General features: G+C 38.9%; 1 protein-coding gene across 25 annotated transcripts in view; it reads right to left on the bottom strand.

Annotated features, from left to right (window-relative positions):
- Positions 1–25,720, bottom strand: part of KDM4C (lysine demethylase 4C) — a 518,729-nt gene that overhangs the window by 332,117 nt on the left and 160,892 nt on the right. Inside the window, exons 9-10 of one of the 25 annotated variants that reach the window (XR_014301835.1) lie at positions 3,065–3,333; positions 2,636–2,705 (exon numbers count right to left, since the gene is read on the bottom strand). The exons of 23 other annotated variants lie outside the window; for them this stretch is intronic. Coding sequence is in view for 1 of the 2 variants with exons in the window: in XM_082695154.1 (XP_082551280.1) it covers positions 3,226–3,333 (108 nt within the window). In the remaining variant the exon portion in view is untranslated. Of the gene's footprint in view, positions 1–229; positions 3,334–25,720 lie in introns of those variants that run through there. One more of the 25 variants, XM_082695154.1, reaches the window with a different exon arrangement.

The following is a 25,720-nucleotide window of genomic DNA, read 5'->3' as shown; positions in this document are numbered from 1 at the left end:
CACCCACAGATCTAGTTTTTTTTTTTTTTTTTTTTTTTTTAATTTTATTTATTTATTCGACAGACAGAGATCACAAGTAGGCAGAGAGTCAGGCAGAGAGAGAGAGAAAGGGAAGCAGGCTCCCTGTGGAGCAGAGAGCCCGATGCGGGGCTCGATCCCAGGACGCTGAGATCATGACCTGAGCCGAAGGCAGCGGCTTAACCCACTGAGCCACCCAGGCGCCCCCCACAGATCTAGTTTTATTCATACTTCATCCCCACATATGAATTACCTTGCATGTGACTAGAACTCAATATGTATTTGCTGAATAAATGTCAAAAAAAGTTTAATTAGTCAAAAGCACTAGACAAAAAAGAAAAATGCTCTTATTAAAATTATAAATATAACTATTATTGTATTTTCACCATTGTGTTTTATAGAGGTTTATATTGAAACTTTTCTCAAAAATGGTCAATGGCTCTCCATCACAAAAAAATTAAAAGGTCCAAATTTCTCTGTGTAACAGTCAAGGTATTTCATAGCTTGGCTATACCTACCATTTTAAAAGTACTTCATTTCAAACCACAAAGAGACAACTATCAAAAACATCCTGTCATGACTTTACTCAAGCTGTGGATTTCCTCTTTCACCCTTAAACTTCTGAACCACCAATACTAGAATAATCTCATCTAATCTCCACCAGCTCAAATATTAACTCTCTCACAAAGCATTTCAGATACCCGTTATGCTGGAATTAAACGCTCCCCATCCGGTACTCCCATGTTACTTTGTGCCTTTGTTAGCATTAATCAGTGATAAACAGCTCAGCCTAGGACATATTCAAATACTAAAAACTGTCTTTGGTGGCTTCTCACACCCAGCATAGATCCTGTCACTACCATGAGCTGATCATGTCAGCTTTATTAACCAACAGCTTACAGTAGAATCTGAACATGTTTATCTGGCCCTCTCCTTGTTCTTCAAGAGCTATACCTTGAATACAATGTATACCCACCAAGATTAAAGCCAAAATAAGGCCCAAGGAAGATATGTAAGTGGCTGTACCATTCAAGGAAAGAAAAACAAAATCAAGAGGTCTTTTTATTCTTGTGACAGACAAATGGATTTCTTCCCACACAGTTCTTCATCTTAAAGAGTTAAAAACAATACGGGATGCCTGGGAGGCTCAGTTAATTAAGTTCCCAGCTCAGTTTCAGCTCAGGTCATGATCTCACGGGTGGTGGGATAGAGCCCCTCTTGGGGCTCTGCACTCACTGGGGGAGTCTGCTTACAGATTCTCTCCCTCTGCCTATACCCCCATTCACATGCTTGCTCGTACATTCTCTTTCTCTCTCTCAAATAAATAAATCTTGAAAAAGTTAAAAAAAATCAAATCTTTGCAATCAAACAGCATAAAAAATGCCAAGTAAAATGAGGACAATGACTTCACAATGACTGGACTATAACAATCATTTTCTATCTCTTTTGAATTGAAAGAGAATTTAACCCCTAACCTCAAAGTGGCAAGCATCTCCAATTCTTCATCATGGCAGTTGTTTCTTGTCCCTTTTTACATGCAATCCCCTAATCCCCTCATGAAGATGTGAAGACCCTAATACATGCTCAGGCAGATGAGAGAACAACTGTTTTTGCAAAATCTAAACAGCAGGAACAGATAATGTGCTTCTTGCCACAAGAGAAATTAAGAGATGATACATTCTAGGAAATCAATAAGATGATGTATCTTAAAAGCAGTAAAGAAAGCTTATAACTTTCCTAAACTAAAAAGCACCTCATAAAAAAATTCTATCATTCTAGATGCTTTCAGAATTTTAATTTTGAAAACAGAATTTAATTAACTCCAGAATTACATATTTGTGGTCCACTCTCATCAGTAACAATCCTTACAACACAGAAAAATAAGTTAAGTAGCAAAATCAAAAAGACACAAAGAAATCTGAATAAATTTTTTTTTATGTTAAAGGGCAGTCATAAATTAGTCTAATACCTCTGCATTCTTCGTTATAAATACTAATTTTACCAAAAGTATGCAGCATACCATAAGAAGGCAGGAAATAACATACTCTTTTCTCACATTCTTAGACAAATCTATTTAGAATAGGAAAATAAGAAGTGTCATAAAAAGATCAGAACAGGGCTCTGAACTGCAAATAAAGACAATGTAACAAAATTCAAATGGAATAGGAGAAAGTGTGGATGAAAGAGTTCTTAGCATCCTGACCTTTAATTTATTGCCTATACACAAGTATCATGCTATCTTTTTTCTCAACAGTTAACAAGTTATATGTTTCAATTAAAACTGCACAAAACTGACATCAGCTGGCCTCAAGGATGTCAAATACAGCTGTTTGTTTTTAATAGTAACCTTGGGAATTTTCAATTCTGCATATATATGTTACCATATTACAGTAAAAGTTGCCCAATTTTTCCCAAGTGTTAGCTTCACTGATAAGAAGGAAGGGAAGGGAAAAAAGAAGAAAGGAAGGCAGGCAGTAGGCAAGCAAACAGGTTGTCAGAACACCTATGAAGCTGAGATAGCACCCCCAAAGAAGCCTCTGCCTTGCCATGAAGGAAAGTGAAGTCAGCTGACACACCCCTTCAAAAGGAGGTGTGAAATAACATTCCTTTACCTGCCTCTAACCAATCCCATTGGAAAGCACTTTGGACACGACATGTATTCATCCACAGCTGGCCCAAAGCATGGACTGAAAAAGAATATACTTCATAAAAATCCATTTTGTAAACTTGAGCCTAAGTGCATCAGATTCCAAAACTGTTGCATTACATTACCAAAAAAAGTATGTTTCACCATATGCTTTAAGAATACCTAAACAGCTGGGTTGTTTGTTTGTTTGTTTAAGTTTTAAATGAATTTGCATACACTTATATTTTAATACTAGTGAAACATTTTCATACAAGAATTTTTATTTTTCCATTCATATCCCTGAGCGGCTAACTTTAAAAGAATACAGTCAAACTGTATTACCTAGTAAGAAATCTGAACATTTACTTTTCCTAGTATGAGTGCTGGTCTTTTGTTTATTTGAAAAGAGAAGTGGGGCACCTGGATGGCTGGTAAATTGAGCATCTGACTCTTGATTTTGGCTCAGGTCATGATCTCAGGGTCATAAGATTAAGCCCCGTGACAGGCTCTGAGCTCAGTGCAGGGTCCACTTAAGATTCTCTCTCCCTCTCCCTCTGCTCATCCTCCCGCTGATCAGTGTGCTAGAAAAGAGAAAAGAGAGAGGAAGGAAGAAAGGAAGGAAAAGAAAAGAGAGAGGGAAAGAGACAGATAGAAAGAGAGAGGAAGGGAGGAAGGAAGGAAGGAAGAACCTTAAGGAAAAAAAAAAAAACAGAGAAGCGAAACTGTCAGTTACTGAACTAAGGTTCAATCACAAGCATTTGAATCTTCACATTCCATTCCTTTTCAGAGGAAGTACTGAAATAACCAGTATTGTTTGCTTTTTATGGTTTTATTGTTTTGTTAAATTTCTCAGTATACTAAAAATAGCCACTGATTTGCAACAAATAGAAAAGCTATCATATGAAAAAAACTTCAAGAACAGAACTTTGTAATTCTTAAAACACCAATAGTAAAATGTTAGTAAGAAAATGTATTCTTTCCTTCTTATTTCTATATCGAAGTTAGTACACAAAGAAAGGTAAAAATCCCACTGTAACTCACAGGGAATACACATACATACCTTTGAGGGCAACTAGCAGTTCTGAAGGTACTACTACATGCTACCCTGGTTAGAATCAAGTTAATGGGGAAAGAAATACCTCCTCCCATAAGTAAAAATGTCTTTGGAGTATGGCAAAGCAAAAATTAGTCAACACACAAAGCTGTGAGTATATACATTCAGTCTCTCATTATATACCACTGATAACCAATCTTGTATAGAAGTTTTCTGAACTTTCAACCTACTCCATTCGCATACATTAAAGTGCATTTCTATTTTGATCTGTTGTACTTGGCCACAGTATCTGTGTTCCTTCTCCAGTGAATTCTGATGTGGGAAACAAAGGCAGAAGAAAAATTATTAAATTCCCTTACTACCCAGAGCCTACTGACAAGTCCTTGAAACAGAGTGACATTCTTCTAGGGACTCAACTACCTCGATGTTAATACTTTGTGAAGGGCAAATGAAGGAGCAGGAGGCTGGCTGAGGACAAAGCAAAGGCTGGCGCCTTGCACCCCCCCCTTCACCCGCTCCCCTCCATATGTGTAGCATTCCTCAGGCACCCCTGACTGCCATAAAATGATAAATAGTTAACTTGCTGAGATCACAATCCTGCAAGACAGGAGTCTCCCTTGGTTTGCAAATGTCCTTGAGATTACAACAAAAAAGTTACCTTATCGATAGCCCTAATGTCACCCTCCCCTCCATAAAAAACCGAAGGAGGCGGAGGTAGAAGGAAAAGTAAATAAAGTTAAATTTCTTCTAAATCTAATTCTCACTAACAAGGATGCTTGATAGCAGGAATGTAACATTCCACCAGGAGACTCCCAATTGTCTTTACTTGATAAGTAACCAGGCCTTCAATATCCTGGTAGTGCTTTTTTTTCACATGCGTGGGCTAACCGGCCAGTTCTGCTTCTGTAAGATTGCTTTGTCTGCTTGCGCACGCGGGTCCCCTGACCCAATCCACTGATGCCAAGTATACCTGTTCAAACTATCAATCAATCAGCTCAGCCCCACCAGAAACTTGTTTGTACCTGTCTATAAAAACCCTGCACCAACCCAGCTCTGGACCCCTCGGTGTTATCGGCAACGAGCGCCGCAGAGGTCCAGGTTCGAACCTGCAATAAACGACCCTTGCTGATTGGCTTTGACTCACGTCTCTGGTGGTCTTTTAAGGTGGGGGTAATACTCTATTGGCATTTCACAAACTGTAATCTTAGCCCAACCCACAGAATGCTGTAAGTCTACTTTAACATATAAAAATTCCTTTAGAAATTGCCTTTATCTTTAAACTCCCAAGATATATGTTGGCAATCATCACCCAAGCATATGGCCCACCAATACACATCTGAAGGGTCTCATGACTAAGGTTTGATTAGATGGTAATAAATGACCTTTACCCCACAATAGCTAGCCCCCTCAAGGTCCTAGAAACCTTGCTTTGAAAATTCCTTAGAGACTTAGTGTTATCCCTAACCCCCTCCCAACCTGAAAGTATATAATGGGCCACTCCGTATAACCCCATTGCAGCTCTTTCTGCTCACAAGTCCTGTCCCCATACTTTAATAAAACCACATTTTTGCACCAAAGTCTCAAGATTTCTTTCTTGGCCATTGGCTTCAAATCCAAACATCTTGTCTACATCAAATTCCAGGACTGTGTGGGCTCCTATAACTCTGCCTCAGAGAACAGCAGCTCACAGGGCACTGCAAGGTATGAGCATACAGCACCACCTGTTGTCTTGTAATCTGTAGAATAACCCCGGAAGACAAATAGGAGGCCTGTTAACCTGCACATGAGGGGTCACGAATGCTGCCGGCCATAGCTGAGCCCTGCCATATACAGTGTTCATCAAACGGGGAAGAGGCACCACAATTCCCAAAAAAGGGCTCTAAAGAAGTGAGGGATGGCAGGAAGGGAAGAGTTGAGGTGGAACAGGAGGAGGAATAAGGCTCACAGATTACAGGAAAGCACTGTGCAGGCCCCTCCTTGTTCAACCTGAACCTTGAGAAAACCTATTCCCACAAGTCCCAACTTCCTGGGGAAAACCTTGCAAAAAGAAAGATCAGCTGGCAAAGAATTCCAGAACTACGTTCCCACCTTATTCATTCACAGACTTTTAAACTAGGAACCTGACCCAGAGCCCCAGACAAAAGCTGGGGAGAGGCACTGAAGAAGAGTCACATCACCTAAGAGCCCAGAGCTAGAGAGGGGTTTAGTTGGGTTGAGGTTTCCTCTCTCCAGGGTCAGTGTCCAGGAGGTGCACCTGCCCTTAGCTCTAAGTCATGTAGATTCGAAAATACACCTTTTAAATATCTCAAAGAAAGCCCCACAACAACAAAAAACTTAATTAAGATTCCAAATATAATAAATTAGAGATCCTGGAGATTTATCAAATCCCTGTTTTTGCTTGAAATATGAACATTTGTATACAATTGCTAACATTATTAAACATGCATATTTATCTAGCACAGGTAGGAAGTAAAATATACCATAAGAAGGATAGGTATGAATTCTAATATTCGCTAATATACTTGTTTACTTTCTTAATCAGGATATGCAATATATCAAAATCATTAACTTAACAGCTCATAGTTATCACTATAAATATTAGATACAGCTATATGTGCTCAGGGATTATTGATATTTACACTCCTCTTTGAAGCTGAAAACAAGTAATTTGGCCAAAGTCTCAGATCTAGCCAATCATGTATACCCTGATTTATCAAATTCTTCCTCTGGCATATTTTCCTAAACTACTGCTCTTGTCTTTTTGCCTCCATTTTAAAAGCACTTCACCAGTGGATTTACACTTAATTTGAAGTAAATTCAGTACTTTGAAATCTATAACTAAATAAAAAATACAGTTAGACAGTTCTTTTTAAAAATAAACTTTTAATCTTTTAACTGCACATGTAACAGTTGCTGTAGAAATACAACAATAAAATTGCAATCCCATCAAAGATGATGATGTTAAATAATGAACACCCCTCTATTATTTATAATACATGTGTATGTTCTTTCCTTTTTTAAGTAGCTTCCATACCCACCACAGAGCCCAATGTGGGGAGCTTCAACTCACAACCCTGAGTTCAAGACCCACACTGAGATCAAGAGCCAGTCACTTGACCAACTGAGCCACCCAGGTGCCAACGCAAGTGTACTAAAAAGGAAAATATCCTATTTTGTAATCGACTTTTAACTCTTGACAGTATGTTATAAATGCCTATCTATCAATAATTACACACCCACATCATTTTTCACACTGCTCAACACGTCATGGATGGATGTGCCATAAATGAGTCAACCATCCCTCAGTGTTGGACATTTATTTACTTACTATCATTTTTTCAGTTTCATAAACAACACTATAAGGATTATCCAAATAGGTACATTCTGGTGCAACTTTCTCTTTTTCCAAAAGACATATTCCTAGATGTGGAAAGCAGGATCACAGAACACACTTATTTCCAAAGCTGACAGCCTGGGCATCCTGTAGGCTGTATTAATTTGCAAAGGCATTAACAACACTGGATGTTTTCTTTTGTCTCCTTTGCCAGAAACAACATTCATCGTTCTGCATTTTTACAACTACTAATAAGATTAGATTAAGATTATGTGATTACTAGCTACTGTATTTTTTTCTTTGATGAATTGCCTTTTACCTAGTGGGTTCTGTTTTGGTTTGGTTTGGGTTTTTTTGGTTTTTGGTTTTTGGGTTTTTTTCTTTTTGTTTTTTTGTTTTTTTTTTGAGAGAGCGAGAGAGCACGTGCACACATAGGCATGCAGGCATTCTAGCTAGTGGAGGAGGGTCAAAGAGAGGTGAGAGAGCGAATACCAAGCAGACTCTAACTCTCCTCCACACCCCCACAAAGGGCCCCATAGAGTTCAATCCCACAACACCTGATCATAACCCAAGTGGGAAGCCCAACTGACTGGGCTACCCAGGTGCCCCCAAATCTTCTACTTTAAATGTGGACTGACCCTCAATTGCACCTAATATTTCTCCTCTACAAAATGGGAGTAGTAATACTATGTCTCTTACACAACAGTTGTAAAACTTAGATGAATTTGTGTAAGTTTTATACCTGGCACAAAGTAAAGACTTAATGAATTTTAGCTATGATAATTATTAATAAATTAAGACTGAGAGGTTTCTGGGGCACCTGGGTGACACAATCAATTGAGCATCCAACTTTTGGTTTGGCTTAGGTCCTAATCTCAGGGTCCTGGGATCAAGCCCCGCCTCCAGCTCATGGTTCAGTGTTGTTGCCTTGAGCTCCCCGCTCCCTCATGCTCTCTAAAATAAATGAATCTTTTTTTTTTTTAATTAATTTATTTATTTGACAGGGAGAAAGAGAGATCACAAGTAGGCAGAGAGGCAGACAGAGAGAGAAGGGGAAGCAGGCTCCCCACTGAGCAGAGAGCCCGATGTGGGGCTTGATCCCAGGACCTTGAGATCATGACCTGAGCCGAAGGCAGAGGCTTAACCCACTGAGCCACTCAGGTGCCCCTAAAATAAATGAATCTTTAAAAAAAAAAAAAATTGAGGAGGGACACCTGGGTGGCTCAGTCATTAAGCGTCTCCTTTCAGCTCAGGTCACAATCCCAGAGTCCTGGGATTGAGGCCCCACATCAGCTCCCTCCTTAGCAGGAAGCCTCCTTCTCCCTCTCCCACTCCCCCTGCTTATGTTCCCTCTCTCTCTGTGTCTCTGTGTCAAATAAATAAATAAAATCTTTTTTTTTAATTGAGTAGTTCTTTTCTTCTTTAAAGATTTTATTTATTTATTTATTTGTTTGGTTATTTATTTATTTTAGACCGAGAGCACCAGCCACATTGTGGGGAGCAGTGAGGGGCAGAGAGCAAGGGAGACAGGAAAGGAGAAGAAAAGTCTCAAAACAGACTCTGCACTCAGCTCAGAGCCCCACAAGGGGCAGATCCCACCACCTTCAGATCAGAACCTGAGCTAAACCAGTATCTTAACACTTAAGTGACTGAACCACCCAGGAACCCACAGAGGTTCTTTATATATTCAAGTGGCGTTGCTTCTCAAACCTGACCACTAAAGCACACCTAATGGCAAAGAAACACTCATAGCCCCATAGCATCTTAAAAAAAAAACAAACAACAAAAAAAAAAAACAACCAGCATCTCAGATGTGCCAAATTTCCCTAAAATTTCCAGTTTTATTTTAAATATTCTTATAAATTTTACATTCCACCCCAAGTTATATCAATATTTGACTAAATATGTTTTCAGTTCATTTGCTATTAAGTAATATTTAGGAATTACAACTACAGCTTAAGGAGTTTACATAGTACAAGTACAGCTTAATATTAACCCACTATCTCTTATGTAATGTAAGTGGTATACAGTACTTGTTTATTTAGTTTGCAGTTTTTCAAATCTCACAGTCTCCTCCTTCATGGAATCCACCAATGGATCCCGCTTGGAAAGTCCTCCCAAACCAAGGATCAGATAAATATTCTCCCACATTTTCTTTTAATACATTTAACATGAACAACTTCAGCCACATAAAATTTTGTTTTGATGTGACAGGAATCTCAATTTATTTCCGCTTACCTGCCACCCATCTTCACCCTCTTTTGCTCTGTCAAAATTCCCTAAAATAATGAAGCTTTCAAAATGTAAGTACAGAGGAGGAGGAGTCAAGATGGCGGAGAAGTAGCAGGCTGAGACTGCTTCAGCTAGCCGGAGATCAGCTAGATAGCTTATCTAAAGATTGCAAACACCTGAAAATCCATCAGCAGATCGAAGACAAGAAGAACAGCAATTCCGGAAACAGAAAAACAAACACTTTTTGAAAGGTAGGACTGGCGGAGAAGTGAATCCAAAGCTGCGGGAAGACAGACCCCGGGGGGAGGGGCCGGTTCCCGGCAAGCGGCGGAGCAACGGCGCACAAAATCAGGACTTTTAAAAGTCTGTTCCGCTGAGACACATGGCTCCAGAGGCTAAACCGGAGCGAAGCCCACGCGGGGTCAGCGTGGCCTCAGGTACCGCAGGGTCACAGAAGGATTGGGGGTGTCTGAGTGTTGCAGAGCTTGTGGGTATTGGAACGGGAAAGCCGGCTACAGAGACAGAGCCGACAGTAAGCTCGCAGCTCGGTGTTACCTTGAACCGGTGGCAGGCTCGGTGAGCTCGGAGCGCGGCCGGAGGTCAGGCAGACGGGAGTAACTGGGCGCTGTTCTCTGAGGGCGCACTGAGGAGTGGGGTCCTGGGCTCTCGGCTCCTCCGGGCCAGAGACCAGGAGGCTGCCATTTGTATTCCCACCCTCCGGAACTCTATGGAAAGCGCTCAGGGAACAAAAGCTCCTGAAAGCAAACCCGAGCGGATTACTCACCCCGGCCCCAGGTAAGGGCCGTGTAATTCCGCCTGGGGCAAAGACACTTGAGAATCACTACAACAGGCCCCTCCCCGAGAAGATCAACAAGAAATCCAGCCGAGACCAAGTTCACCTACCAAGAAGTGCGGTTTCAATACCAAGGAGAGCAGCAGAATTCCAGAGGAGGAGAAAGCCAAGCACAGAACTCATGGCTTTTTCCCTGTGATTTTTTTTTAGTCTTGCAGTTAATTTAATTTTTTTCTTTTTCATTTTTTGTTGTTTTTTTATTCGCCTTCGGGTAAAAAAAATTTTTTTTAACTGTTACCTTTTTCTTTTTTTAATGATTTTTTACTAGTTTATCTAATATATTTTTTCTTTTTTACATTTTTCTTAGGTGTTTTCTTTTTTTTAATTCTTTTCTTTTTTTTTCTTTTTTCTTTTTTTTTTTTTTTCTTTCTTCCTTTTTGAACCTCTTTTTATCCCCTTTCTTCCCCCTCACGATTTTGGATCTCTTCTAATTTGGCTAAAGCATATTTTCCTGGGGTTGTTGCCACCCTTTTAGTATTTTACTTGCCCCTTCATATACCCTTATCTGGACAAAATGACAAGACGGAAAAATTCAACACAAAAAAAAGAACAAGAGGCAGTACCGAAGGCTAGGGACCTAATCAATACAGACATTGGTAATATGTCAGATCTAGAGTTCAGAATGACAATTCTCAAGGTTCTAGCCGGGCTCGAAAAAGGCATGGAAGATATTAGAGAAACCCTCTCGAGAGATATAAAAGCCCTTTCTGGAGAAATAAAAGAACTAAAATCTAACCAAGTTGAAATCAAAAAAGCTATTAATGAGGTCCAATCAAAAATGGAAGCTCTCACTGCTAGGATAAATGAGGCAGAAGAAACAATTAGTGATATAGAAGACCAAATGACAGAGAATAAAGAAGCTGAGCAAAAGAGGGATAAACAGTTACTGGACCACGAGGGGAGAATTCGAGAGATAAGTGACACCATAAGACGAAACAACATTAGAATAATTGGGATTCCAGAAGAAGAAGAATGAGAGAGGGGAGCAGAAGGTATACTGGAGAGAATTATTGGGGAGAATTTCCCCAATATGGCAAAGGGAACGAGCATCAAAATTCAGGAGGTTCAGAGAACGCCCCTCAAAATCAATAAGAATAGGCCCACACCCCGTCACCTAATAGTAAAACTTACAAGTCTCAGTGACAAAGAGAAAATCCTGAAAGCAGCCCGGGAAAAGAAGTCTGTAACATACAATGGTAAAAATATTAGATTGGCAGCTGACTTATCCACAGAGACCTGGCAGGCCAGAAAGAGCTGGCATGATATTTTCAGAGCACTAAACGAGAAAAACATGCAGCCAAGAATACTATATCCAGCTAGGCTATCATTGAAAATAGAAGGAGAGATTAAAAGCTTCCAGGACAAACAAAAACTGAAAGAATTTGCAAACACCAAACCAGCTCTACAGGAAATATTGAAAGGGGTCCTCTAAGCAAAGAGAGAGCCTACAAGTGGTAGATCAGAAAGGAACAGAGACCATATACAGTAACAGTCACCTTACAGGCAAAACAATGGCACTAAATTCAGATCTCTCAATAGTTACCCTGAATGTTAATGGGCTAAATGCCCCTGTCAAAAGACACAGGGTATCAGAATGGATAAAAAAACAAAACCCATCTATATGTTGCCTCCAAGAAACTCATTTTAACCCCGAAGAAATCTCCAGATTTAAAGTGAGGGGTTGGAAAAGAATTTACCATGCTAATGGACATCAGAAGAAAGCAGGAGTGGCAATCCTTATATCAGATCAATTAGATTTTAAGCCAAAGACTATAATAAGAGATGAGGAAGGACACTATATCATACTCAAAGGGTCTGTCCAACAAGAAGATTTAACAATTTTAAATATCTATGCCCCCAACGTGGGAGCAGCCAACTATATAAACCAATTAATAACAAAATCAAAGAAACACATCAACAACAATACAATAATAGTAGGGGACTTTAACACTCCCCTTACTGAAATGGACAGATCATCCAAGCAAAAGATCAGCAAGGAAATAAAGGCCTTAAACGACACACTGGACCAGATGGACATCACAGATATATTCAGAACATTTCATCCCAAAGCAACAGAATACACATTCTTCTCTAGTGCACATGGAACATTCTCCAGAATAGATCACATCCTCGGTCCTAAATCAGGACTCAACCGGTATCAAAAGATTGGGATCATTCCCTGCATATTTTCAGACCACAATGCTCTAAAGCTAGAACTCAACCACAAAAGGAAGTTTAAAAAGAACCCAAAAACACGGAGACTAAACAGCATCCTTCTAAAGAATGAATGGGTCAACCAGGAAATTAAAGAAGAATTGAAAAAAATCATGGAAACAAATGACAATGAAAATACAACGGTTCAAAATCTCTGGGACACAACAAAGGCAGTCCTGAGAGGAAAATATATAGCGGTACAAGCCTTTCTCAAGAAACAAAAGGTCTCAGGTACACAACCTAACCGTACACCTAAAGGAGCTGGAGAAAGAACAAGAAAGAAACCCTAAGCCCAGCAGGAGAAGAGAAATCATAAAGATCAGAGCAGAAATCAATGAAATAGAAACCAAAAAAACAATAGAGCAAATCAACGAAACTAGGAGCTGGTTCTTTGAAAGAATTAATAAAATTGATAAACCCCTGGCCCGACTTATCAAAAAGAAAAGAGAAAGGACCCAAATAAATAAAATCATGAATGAAAGAGAGAGTTCACAACTAACACCAAAGAAATACAAACTATTGGGGCGCCTGGGTGGCTCAGTGGTTTGGGCAGCTGCCTTTGGCTCGGGTCATGATCTCAGGGTCCTCGGATCGAGCCCCGCATCGGGCTCCCTGCTCCGCAGGAAGCCTGCTTCCCTCTCTCTCTCTCTCTGCCTGCCTCTCTGCCTACTTGTGATCTCCGTCTTTCAAATAAATAAATAAAATCTTTAAAAAAAAAAAAAAGAAATACAAACTATTATAAGAACATACTATGAGCAACTCCACGGCAACAAATTTGACAATCTGGATAAGTGGATGCATTCCTAGAAACATATAAACTACCACAACTGAACCAGGAAGAAATAGAAAGCCTGAACAGACCCATAACCAGTAAGGAGATTGAAACAGTCATTAAAAATCTCCAAACAAACAAAAGCCCAGGCCCAGATGGCTTCCCGGGGGAATTCTACCAAACATTTAAAGAGGAAAACTTCCAAACTCATTTTATGAGGCCAGCATCACCTTGATCCCAAAACCAGACCAGGATCCCATCAAAAAAGAGAGCTATAGACCAATATCCTTGATGAACACAGATGCGAAAATACTCAACAAAATACTAGCCAATAGGATTCAACAGTACATTAAAAGGATTATTCACCACGACCAAGTGGGATTTATTCCAGGGCTGCAAGGTTGGTTCAACATCCGCAAATCAGTCAATGTGATACAACACATCAATAAAAGAAAGAACAAGAACCATATGATACTCTCAATAGATGCTGAAAAAGCATTTAACAAAGTACAGCATCCCTTCCTGATCAAAACTCTTCAAAGTGTAGGGAAGAGGGGACATACCTCAATATCATCAAAGCCATCTATGAAAAACCCACCGCAAATATCATCCTCAATGGAGAAAAACAGAAAGCTTTTCCACTAAGGTCAGGAACACGGCAGGGATGTCCATTATCACCACTGCTATTCAACATAGTACTAGAGGTCCTAGCCTCAGCAATCAGACAACAAAAGGAAATAAAGGCATCCAAATCGGCAAAGAAGAAGTCAAATTATCACTCTTCGCAGATGATATGATACTATATGTGGAAAACCCAAAAGACTCCACTCCAAAACTGCTAGAACTTATACAGGAATTCAGTAAAGTGTCAGGATATAAAATCAATGCACAGAAACCAGTTGCATTTCTCTACACCAACAGCAAGACAGAAGAAAGAGAAATTAAGGAGTCAATCCCATTTACAATTGCATCCAAAGCCATAAGATACCTAGGAATAAACCTAACCAAAGAGACACAGAATCTATACTCAGAAAACTATAAAGTACTCATGAAAGAAATTGAGGAAGACCCAAAGAAATGGAAAAATGTTCCATGCTCCTGGATTGGAAGAATAAATATTGTGAAAATGTCAATGCTACCTAAAGCAATCTACACATTTAACGCAATTCCTATCAAAGTACCATCCATCTTTTTCAAAGAAATGGAACAAATAATGCTAAAATTTATATGGAACCAGAAAAGACCTCGAATAGCCAAAGGGATATTGAAAAAGAAAGCCAACGTTGGTGGCATCACAATTCCGGACTTCAAGCTCTATTACAAAGCTGTCATCATCAAGACAGCATGGTACTGGCAGAAAAACAGACACATAGATCAATGGAACAGAATAGAGAGCCCAGAAATAGACCCTCAACTCTATGGTCAACTAATCTTCGACAAAGCAGGAAAGAATGTCCAATGGAAGAAAGACAGCCTCTTCAATAAATGTTGCTGGGAAAATTGGACAGCCACATGCAGAAAAATGAAATTGGACCATTTCCTTACACCACACACAAAAATAGACTCAAAATGGATGAAGGACCTCAATGTGCGAAAGGAATCCATCAAAATCCTTGAGGAGAACACGGGCAGCAACCTCTTCGACCTCAGCCGCAGCAACATCTTCCTAGGAACAACGCCAAAGGCAAGGGAAGCAAGGGAAAAAATGATCTATTGGTATTTCATCAAGATCAAAAGCTTTTGCACAGCAAAGGAAACAGTTAACAAAATCAAAAGACAACTGACAGAATGGGAGAAGATATTTGCAAACGACATATCAGATAAAGGACTAGTGTCCAGAATCTATAAAGAACTTAGCAAACTCAACACCCAGAGAACAAATAATCCAATCAAGAAATGGGCAGAGGACATGAGCAGACATTTCTGCAAAGAAGACATCCAGATGGCCAACAGACACATGAAAAAGTGCTCCATATCACTCGGCATCAGGGAAATACAAATCAAAACCACAATGAGATATCACCTCACACCAGTCAGAATGGCTAAAATCAACAAGTCAGGAAATGACAGATGCTGGCGAGGATGCGGAGAAAGGGGAACCCTCCTACACTGTTGGTGGGAATGCAAGCTGGTGCAGCCACTCTGGAAAACAGCATGGAGGTTCCTCAAAATGTTGAAAATAGAACTGCCCTATGACCCAGCAATTGCACTATTGGGTATTTACCCTAAAGATACAAACGTAGTGATCCAAAGGGGCACGTGCACCCGAATGTTTATAGCAGCAATGTCCACAATAGCCAAACTATGGAAAGAACCTAGATGTCCATCAACAGATGAATGGATCAAGAAGATGTGGTATATATACACAATGGAATACTATGCAGCCATCAAAAGAAATGAAATCTTGCCATTTGCGACAACATGGATGGAACTAGAGCGTATCATGCTTAGCAAAATAAGTCAAGCAGAGAAAGACAATTATCATATGATCTCCCTGATATGAGGAAGTCGTGATGCAACATGGGGGCTTAAGTGGGTACGAGAAGAATCAATGAAACAAGATGGGATTGGGAGGGAGACAAACCATAAGTGACTCTTAATCTCACAAAACAAACTGAGGGTTGCTGGGGGGAGGGGGTTTGGGAGAAGGGGGTGGGATTATGGACATTGGGGAGGGTATGTGCTTGGGTGAGTGCTGTGAAGTGTGTAAACCTGGTGATTCACAGACCTGTACCCCTGGGGATAAAAATATATGTTTATAAAAAATTAAAAATTAATAATAAAAAAAAAATTTTTTAAATTTAAAAAAAAATGTAAGTACATATTTAGATACTTGCTTCATTAAATGATTAACTGCTATATTAAAAATACAAATAAAAACATACTTTTGAGTTTTAATTTTTTTTAAGATTTTATTTTTAAGTAATATCTACATCTGACAGGGGCTCAAACTTAAAACCCCATGTGCAAGAGTCTCATGCTCTACGGACTGAGCCAGCCAGGCACCCCTGAGTTTAATTTTTTATTTTTTTTCTGAAATAATTTTAATTTTATTCCAAATCCTTTCTTTTCTATTCCAATTTATGTTGCTATTTCATCTTATATAATTTTCCAAAGTCTTTTACCTCATTTTTATTTACATGTTTACATTTTTAATTATAATTGTATATATTTAAGTTATTTTATTTTTTATATAAAAAAATTGAAGAGCATTCTATAATTTTGGGTACAGCATTTAATAGAAGAAATCTTTGAAACACCTGGCAGTATTAAAGATCCATCTACATCTTTGGTAATTTTTCATGGCCATTACTGAATAGTTTGAGTTTTTAAAATAAAATTTCTATCCCCAGTACACATCAATGACAGTTGATGTGCTAGATCAGATAGTTACGACATGGCCAGATTAATGAACTGCAGCAGTAAAGCAATGTGTTTAACTCTCAAGCCTTTCTGGTCTACATTAGAGAGAACAAGTGCTGATCTTTGCTGCTCCCTGTCCCCACTTCCTGTATCTGCATATGTAAGTCTGTTCTCTTAGCCACAGCTACATAATAAAGGACATCCCCTTCCACAAATGCAAAGCTAGAGTCAGAAGAAGAGCACTTTTCCTTTGTGTGTACCTATGCATCAAATTCAAGAATTATATTCTTTACTTTCATATATGTTGAAGTATCTTTTTGCATTTTCAAAATGTCTCATGTTCTTGCTTTATTTTATGAAGAAGGAGGTCAATTAAAAAAAAAAAAAGAACAAAACAAGGGATATTTTAGAACAGCTATCTCAGCATTTGAACTTTTCTCCCAGTAGTACAGTTTCTGTCTCCCTGTATGATTTATTCAATTAAAATTTATTCCAGAACTACAGTCCTTTAGCATGCTCTGGACACAGCCCAGATGGAAACCAAAGAATATGACCTATTTAAAGTCCCTCTGACCCAGACGATAAAAATGCACTCCCCCACTAGGTACCCTCCACAGTTTTATTCTGAAGGACAGTTAATAGCATGGCTGGCATGTATGTCAGTAGTAGCTGCCCAATAATGATAGGATATCAGATCTGCCCCAGAAGTGTCATCATGGAACAGAGTCTTGGCTTACAACTAGTTCCTGGGGCACAGCTGGGAAGCAAAATACAGGAATGCACTGACATACTACCACAGCACAATTTCACATGATGGGGACCCCAAACTGATTTTAAAAGTTTAATAAATGTCAACACTTCATGAGAAAGAGAAGAAACACTTATCACATCACATGTAGGAGTTACTATTTCAGTAACTTATAATAATTACCTCATTTAGTCCTTACAACTAAACTATAATATAGTATTATTATATCAACTTACAGAAATCTTGCCTAAAATGATACTTTCTATAAATGACCAACCCAACTCAAGCTCAAGCAGTCTAAATTAAATGCCACTTAATGTCCCCAACTAAGCTTTACAAATTAATGCCACTTAATGTCCCCAAATAAGCACTTTAACTTCACCTTCCAAAAGCTTAACAAAGAGCAAGTTCAGCAGGTCTGAGTTATTTCAAGAGAGTATCTGTCCTAAATGTTTGATAGAAGCTTCCATTTCTAAAAAGACTACTTCTTCACCTAGGAGGCCCATGGATGTGCTCTTTCCTTTTTCTTGTAAATAAAAGCATGACATGATGGGATCTCGGTTGGGTCCTTCCACTGAAACACTTTCCCAGCTACACCTCGTTCAAGTCCACCTCATTGTGGAAGAAATGAGACCTGTAGGGTCTTGCACACACTGCTACTTGTCAGCTTGTAAGTTTCCCTCAACAAATTTTATTTTATTTTTGTACTGTGTGTATAAACACACACTGCTCCTTTGCACAGCAGTTGCACTATACAACACGAAGGGACCAAATCCATGAACAACCCGCAATAGTTTTGGGTGCATTATAAATTTATTTCACAAAATAAAGCACTTCAATTTGATGATATTTTATGCTAAATGCTCACACTTCTTCAACATAAAATGAACATTCTTTTAAGAAACAACTAATCTAGAAGGATTATAAAAATAGTACAAATATCCCTTACTACACTAAGTTACATTCATTTTTATCACCTTCTATTCCATATGAAACATATCAATTACAAATTTGTAATCAATTAATATCTTTAAGGTCTTCATACGTCAAATTAGGTCAAATGCTATTAGGGAAACCCACTCTTATCAAGACTGCAGGAAAAAAATTTGTGAAGAGACACTGCCCTCTGCTGGTTAATGATACACACTGTCCATAAATCTTTATTTTGAGAACAAAAGTAATGAAATGCATTAATATTTAAGTACCATGGTCCATAATGCTATTTACAGAGTCTAATAGTGAGTTTTGATTATATGAGAATAATAAACACATGTACACGTCATAGCAAGAGACAATATACAATTTCAGGCTCTTCTACTATAACAAATATAAAACATTACATTCAATCTGCAAATAGTTTCAAAGCAAATTTCCATTTTCACTCTTTCAGCAATTTTTTAAATAATGTATATCAATGCTGTTTATTTGCATTTTAGGATCAATGATGAATGTCACCTTAGAGATCAATTAGTAACTACAGAATAAAGTTTTAAGGCCTTAAAAGTACTATGGGGCGCCTGGGTGGCTCAGTGGGTTAAGCCGCTGCCTTCGACTCGGGTCATGATCTCAGGGTCCTGGGATCGAGTCCCGCATCGGGCTCTCTGCTCGGTGGGGGGCCTGCTTCCTCCTCTTTCTCTCTGCCTGCCTCTCTGCCTACTTGTGATCCCTCTCTCTGTCAAATAAATAAATAAAATCTTAAAAAAAAAAAGTACTATGATCATGTACAGACACATATTTATCACCCTCCCCTACACTGAAATTTTTGTACAAACTAAGTATCTTGAAGTTGATAAATTTCAGAATATCTCTAACATGTGCCTATAAGACACATGTGAACATTAGTTTAGACCTCTCTATATAAACACTACTGAAAACTATAAAGATAACTTTATTGAATTCTTAGTAGTACAGAATAATACATGAAAACAGCCTTGTAAAAAAAAAAAATCCAACAACAGAAATGCATAAAAGGTGAGGGTCCCTGTATTATACACCTCAAATTCACTCCAATGGCTATAGGCCAAAATAATTAACCCTTTGTATCCTTCATTTTGTTTTTCTATTTACATATTTTTGAGATAGTTTTTAAAGAAGATTGATTCACACTATACAAGACACTTAATCACCTTGATTTTCACTTTATAATATAGATTTTTAAGATCTTTGTCACAACAGTGCATAAAGATTTAACCCACTGGTTTTAACAGCTATACAATAGAGATATTCTTTTTTTTTTTTTTTTTTTTTTTTTTTTAATTTATTTTTTATTTTCAGCATAACAGTATTCATTATTTTTCACCCCACCCAGTGCTCCATGCAATTCGTGCCCTTTATAATACCCACCACCTAGTACCCCAAACTCCCACCCCCCACCCCTTTAAAATCCTCAGATTGTTTTTCAGAGTCCATAGTCTCTCATGGTTCACCTCGCCTTCCAATTTCCCCCAACTCCCTTCTCCTCTCTAACTCCCCATGTCCTCCATGCTATTTGTTATGCTCCACAAATAAGTGAAACCATATGATAATTGACTCTCTCTGCTTGACTTATTTCACTCAGCATAATAATCTCTTCCAGTCCCGTCCATGCTGCTACAAAAGTTGGGTATTTGTCCTTTCTTTTTTTTTTTTTTTTTTTTTTTAATAAACATATATTTTTATCCCCAGGGGTACAGGTCTGTGAATCACCAGGTTTACACACTTCACAGCACTCACCCAAGCACATACCCTCCCCAATGTCCATAATCCCACCCCCTTCTCCCAAACCCCCTCCCCCCAGCAACCCTCAGTTTGTTTTGTGAGGTTAAGAGTCACTTATGGTTTGTCTCCCTCCCAATCCCATCTTGTTTCATTTATTCTTCTCCTACCCACTTAAGCCTCCATGTTGCATCACCACTTCCTCATATCAGGGAGATCATATGATAGTTGTCTTTCTCTGCTTGACTTATTTCGCTAAGCATGATACGCTCTAGTTCCATCCATGTTGTCGCAAATGGCAAGATTTCATTTCTTTTGATGGCTGCATAGTATTCCATTGTGTATATATACCACATCTTCTTGATCCATTCATCTGTGGATGGACATCTAGGTTCTTTCCATAGTTTGGCTATTGTGGACATTGCTGCTATAAACATTCGGGTGCATGTGCCCCTTTGTATCACTACATTTGTATCTTTAGGGTAAATACCCAATAGTGCAATTGCTGGGTCATAGGGCAGTTCTATTTTCAACATTCTGAGGAACCTCCATGCTGTTTTCCAGAGTGGCTGCACCAGCTTGCATTCCCACCAACAGTGTAGGAGGGTTCCCCTTTCTCCACATCCTCGCCAGCATCTGTCATTTCCTGACTTGTTGATTTTAGCCATTCTGACTGGTGTGAGGTGATATCTCATTGTGGTTTTGATTTGTATTTCCCTGATGCCGAGTGATATGGAGCACTTTTTCATGTGTCTGTTGGCCATCTGGATGTCTTCTTTGCAGAAATGTCTGTTCATGTCCTCTGCCCATTTCTTGATTGGATTATTTGTTCTTTGGGTGTTGAGTTTGCTAAGTTCTTTATAGATTCTGGACACTAGTCCTTTATCTGATATGTCGTTTGCAAATATCTTCTCCCATTCTGTCAGTTGTCTTTTGATTTTGTTAACTGTTTCCTTTGCTGTGCAAAAGCTTTTGATCTTGATGAAATCCCAATAGTTCATTTTTTCCCTTGCTTCCCTTGCCTTTTGCGTTGTTCCTAGGAAGATGTTGCTGCGGCAGAGGTCGAAGAGGTTGCTGCCTGTGTTCTCCTCAAGGATTTTGATGGATTCCTTTCGCACATTGAGGTCCTTCATCCATTTTGAGTCTATTTTTGTGTGTGGTGTAAGGAAATGGTCCAATTTCATTTTTCTGCATGTGGCTGTCCAATTTTCCCAACACCATTTATTGAAGAGGCTGTCTTTTTTCCATTGGACATTCTTTCCTGCTTTGTCGAAGATGAGTTGACCATAGATTTGAGGGTCTATTTCTGGGCTCTCTATTCTGTTCCATTGATCTATGTGTCTGTTTTTGTGCCAGTACCATGCTGTCTTGATGATGACAGCTTTGTAATAGAGCTTGAAGTCCGGAATTGTGATGCCACCAACGTTGGCTTTCTTTTTCAATATCCCTTTGGCTATTCGAGGTCTTTTCTGGTTCCATATAAATTTTAACATTATTTGTTCCATTTCTTTGAAAAAGATGGATGGTACTTTGATAGGAATTGCATTAAATGTGTAGATTGCTTTAGGTAGCATAGACATTTTCACAATATTTATTCTTCCAATCCAGGAGCATGGAACATTTTTCCATTTCTTTGTGTCTTCCTCAATTTCTTTCATGAGTACTTTATAGTTTTCTGAGTATAGATTCTGTGTCTCTTTGGTTAGGTTTATTCCTAGGTATCTTATGGTTTTGGATGCAATTGTAAATGGGATTGACTCCTTAATATCTCTTTCTTCTGTCTTGCTGTTGGTGTAGAGAAATGCAACTGATTTCTGTGCATTGATTTTATATCCTGACACTTTACTGAATTCCTGTATAAGTTCTAGCAGTTTTGGAGTGGAGTCTTTTGGGTTTTCCACATATAGTATCATATCATCTGCGAAGAGTGATAATTTGACTTCTTCTTTGCCGATTTGGATGCCTTTAATTTCCTTTTGTTGTCTGATTGCTGAGGCTAGGACCTCTAGTACTATGTTGAATAGCAATGGTGATAATGGACATCCCTGCCGTGTTCCTGACCTTAGTGGAAAAGCTTTCAGTTTTTCTCCATTGAGAATGATATTTGCGGTGGGTTTTTCATAGATGGCTTTGATGATATTGAGGTATGTGCCCTCTATCCCTACACTTTGAAGAGTTTTGATCAGGAAGGGATGCTGTACTTTGTCAAATGCTTTTTCAGCATCTATTGAAAGTATCATATGGTTCTTGTTCTTTCTTTTATTGATGTTTTGTATCACATTGACTGATTTGCGGATGTTGAACCAACCTTGCAGCCCTGGAATAAATCCCACTTGGTCGTGGTGAATAATCTTTTTAATGTACTGTTGAATCCTATTGGCTAGTATTTTGTTGAGTATTTTCGCATCTGTGTTCATCAAGGATATCGGTCTATAGCTCTCTTTTTTGGTGGGATCCTTGTCTGGTTTTGGGATCAAGGTGATGCTGGCCTCATAAAATGAGTTTGGAAGTTTTCCTTCCATTTCTATTTTTTGGAACAGTTTCAGGAGAATAGGAATTAGTTCTTCTTTAAATGTTTGGTAGAATTCCCCCGGGAAGCCATCTGGCCCTGGGCTTTTGTTTGTTTGGAGATTTTTAATGACTGTTTCAATCTCCTTACTGGTTATGGGTCTGTTCAGGCTTTCTATTTCTTCCTGGTTCAGTTGTGGTAGTTTATATGTTTCTAGGAATGCATCCATTTCTTCCAGATTGTCAAATTTATTGCCGTAGAGTTGCTCATAGTATGTTCTTATAATAGTTTGTATTTCTTTGGTGTTAGTTGTGATCTCTCCTCTTTCATTCATGATTTTATTTATTTGGGTCCTTTCTCTTTTCTTTTTGATAAGTTGGGCCAGGGGTTTATCAATTTTATTAATTCTTTCAAAGAACCAGCTCCTACTTTCGTTGATTTTTTCTATTGTTTTTTTGGTTTCTATTTCATTGATTTCTGCTCTGATCTTTATGATTTCTCTTCTCCTGCTGGGCTTAGGGTTTCTTTCTTGTTCTTTCTCCAGCTCCTTTAGGTGTAGGGTTAGGTTGTGTACCTGAGACCTTTCTTGTTTCTTGAGAAAGGCTTGTACTGCTATATATTTTCCTCTCAGGACTGCCTTTATTGTGTCCCACAGATTTTGAACTGTTGTATTTTCATTATCATTTGTTTCCATGATTTTTTTCAATTCTTCTTTAATTTCCCGGTTGACCCATTCATTCTTTAGAAGGATACTGTTTAGTCTCCATGTATTTGGGTTCTTTCCAAACTTCCTTTTGTGGTTGAGTTCTAGCTTTAGAGCATTGTGGTCTGAAAATATGCAGGGAATGATCCCAATCTTTTGATACCAGTTGAGTCCTGATTTAGGACCGAGGATGTGATCTATTCTGGAGAATGTTCCATGTGCACTAGAGAAGAATGTGTATTCTGTTGCTTTGGGATGAAATGTTCTGAATATATCTGTGATGTCCATCTGGTCCAGTGTGTCGTTTAAGGCCTTTATTTCCTTGCTGATCTTTTGCTTGGATGATCTGTCCATTTCAGTGAGGGGAGTGTTAAAGTCCCCTACTATTATTGTATTGTTGTTGATGTGTTTCTTTGATTTTGTTATTAATTGGTTTATATAGTTGGCTGCTCCCACGTTGGGGGCATAGATATTTAAAATTGTTAAATCTTCTTGTTGGACAGACCCTTTGAGTATGATATAGTGTCCTTCCTCATCTCTTATTATAGTCTTTGGCTTAAAATCTAATTGATCTGATATAAGGATTGCCACTCCTGCTTTCTTCTGATGTCCATTAGCATGGTAAATTCTTTTCCAACCCCTCACTTTAAATCTGGAGGTGTCTTCGGGCTTAAAATGAGTTTCTTGGAGGCAGCATATAGATGGGTTTTGTTTTTTTATCCATTCTGATACCCTGTGTCTTTTGACAGGGGCATTTAGCCCATTCACATTCAGGGTAACTATTGAGAGATATGAATTTAGTGCCATTGTATTGCCTGTAAGGTGACTGTTATTGTATATGGTCTCTGTTCCTTTCTGATCTACCACTTGTAGGCTCTCTCTTTGCTTAGAGGACCCCTTTCAATATTTCCTGTAGAGCTGGTTTGGTATTTGCAAATTCTTTCAGTTGTTGTTTGTCCTGGAAGCTTTTAATCTCTCCTTCTATTTTCAATGATAGCCTAGCTGGATATAGTATTCTGGGCTGCATGTTTTTCTCGTTTAGTGCTCTAAAAATATCATGCCAGCTCTTTCTGGCCTGCCAGGTCTCTGTGGATAAGTCAGCTGCCAATCTAATATTTTTACCATTGTATGTTACAGACTTCTTTTCCCGGGCTGCTTTCAGGATTTTCTCTTTGTCACTGAGACTTGTAAATTTTACTATTAGGTGACGGGGTGTGGGCCTATTCTTATTGATTTTGAGGGGCGTTCTCTGAACCTCCTGAATTTTGATGCTCGTTCCCTTTGCCATATTGGGGAAATTCTCCCCAATAATTCTCTCCAGTATACCTTCTGCTCCCCTCTCTCTTTCTTCTTCTTCTGGAATCCCAATTATTCTAATGTTGTTTCGTCTTATGGTGTCACTTAATTCTCGAATTCTCCCCTCGTGGTCCAGTAGCTGTTTGTCCCTCTTTTGCTCAGCTTCTTTATTCTCTGTCATTTGGTCTTCTATATCACTAATTCTTTCTTCTGCCTCATTTATCCTAGCAGTTAGAGCCTCCATTTTTGATTGCACCTCATTAATAGCTTTTTTGATTTCAACTTGGTTAGATTTTAGTTCTTTTATTTCTCCAGAAAGGGCTTTTATATCTCTCGAGAGGGTTTCTCTAGTATCTTCCATGCCTTTTTCGAGCCCGGCTAGAACCTTGAGAATTGTCATTCTGAACTCTAGATCTGACATATTACCAATGTCTGTATTGATTAGGTCCCTAGCCTTCGGTACTGCCTCTTGTTCTTTTTTTTGCGTTGAATTTTTACGTCTTGTCATTTTGGCCAGATAAGAGTAAATGAAGGGGCAAGTAAAATACTAAAAGGGTGGCAACAACCCCAGGAAAATATGCTTTAACTAAATTAGAAGAGATCCAAAATCGTGAGTGGGGAGAAAGGGGATAAAAAGAGGTTCAAAAAGGAAGAAAGAAAAAAAAAGAAAAGAAAAAAAATTTTTTTTTTAAAAAGAAAACACCTGAGAAAAATGTAAAAAAGAAAAAATATATATATTAGATAAACTAGTAAAAAATCGTTAAAAAAGAAAAAGGTAACAGTTAAAAAAAAAAAATTTACCCGAAGGCGAGAAGCAAAAGAAAAAAAGAAAAAAAAAATGAAAAAGAAAAAATTAAATTAACTGCAAGACTAAAAAAAATCACAGGAAAAAAGCCATGAGTTCCGTGCTTGGCTTTCTCCTCCTCTGGAATTCTGCTGCTCTCCTTGGTATTGAAACCGCACTCCTTGGTAGGTGAACTTGGTCTCGGCTGGATTTCTTGTTGATCTTCTTGGGGAGGGGCCTGTTGTAGTGATTCTCAAGTGTCTTTGCCCCAGGCGGAATTACATCGCCCTTACCCGGGGCCGGGGTGAGTAATCCGCTCAGGTTTGCTTTCAGGAGCTTTTGTTCCCTGAGCGCTTTCCGTAGAGTTCCGGAGGACGGGAACACAAATGGCGGCCTCCTGGTCTCCTGCCTGGAGGAGCCGAGAGTCCAGGGCCCCACTCCTCAGTGCGCCCTCAGAGAACAGCGCCCAGTTACTCCCGTCTGCCTGACCTCCGGCCGCGCTCCGAGCTCACCGAGCCTG

The sequence above is a fragment of the Mustela nivalis genome, assembly GCF_964662115.1.
Source record: "Mustela nivalis genome assembly, chromosome: 13".
Classification (NCBI taxonomy): domain Eukaryota; kingdom Metazoa; phylum Chordata; class Mammalia; order Carnivora; family Mustelidae; genus Mustela; species Mustela nivalis.
Note: the sequence above shows the minus strand (reverse complement) of the source record. Positions and strands in the feature narration are given on the sequence as shown.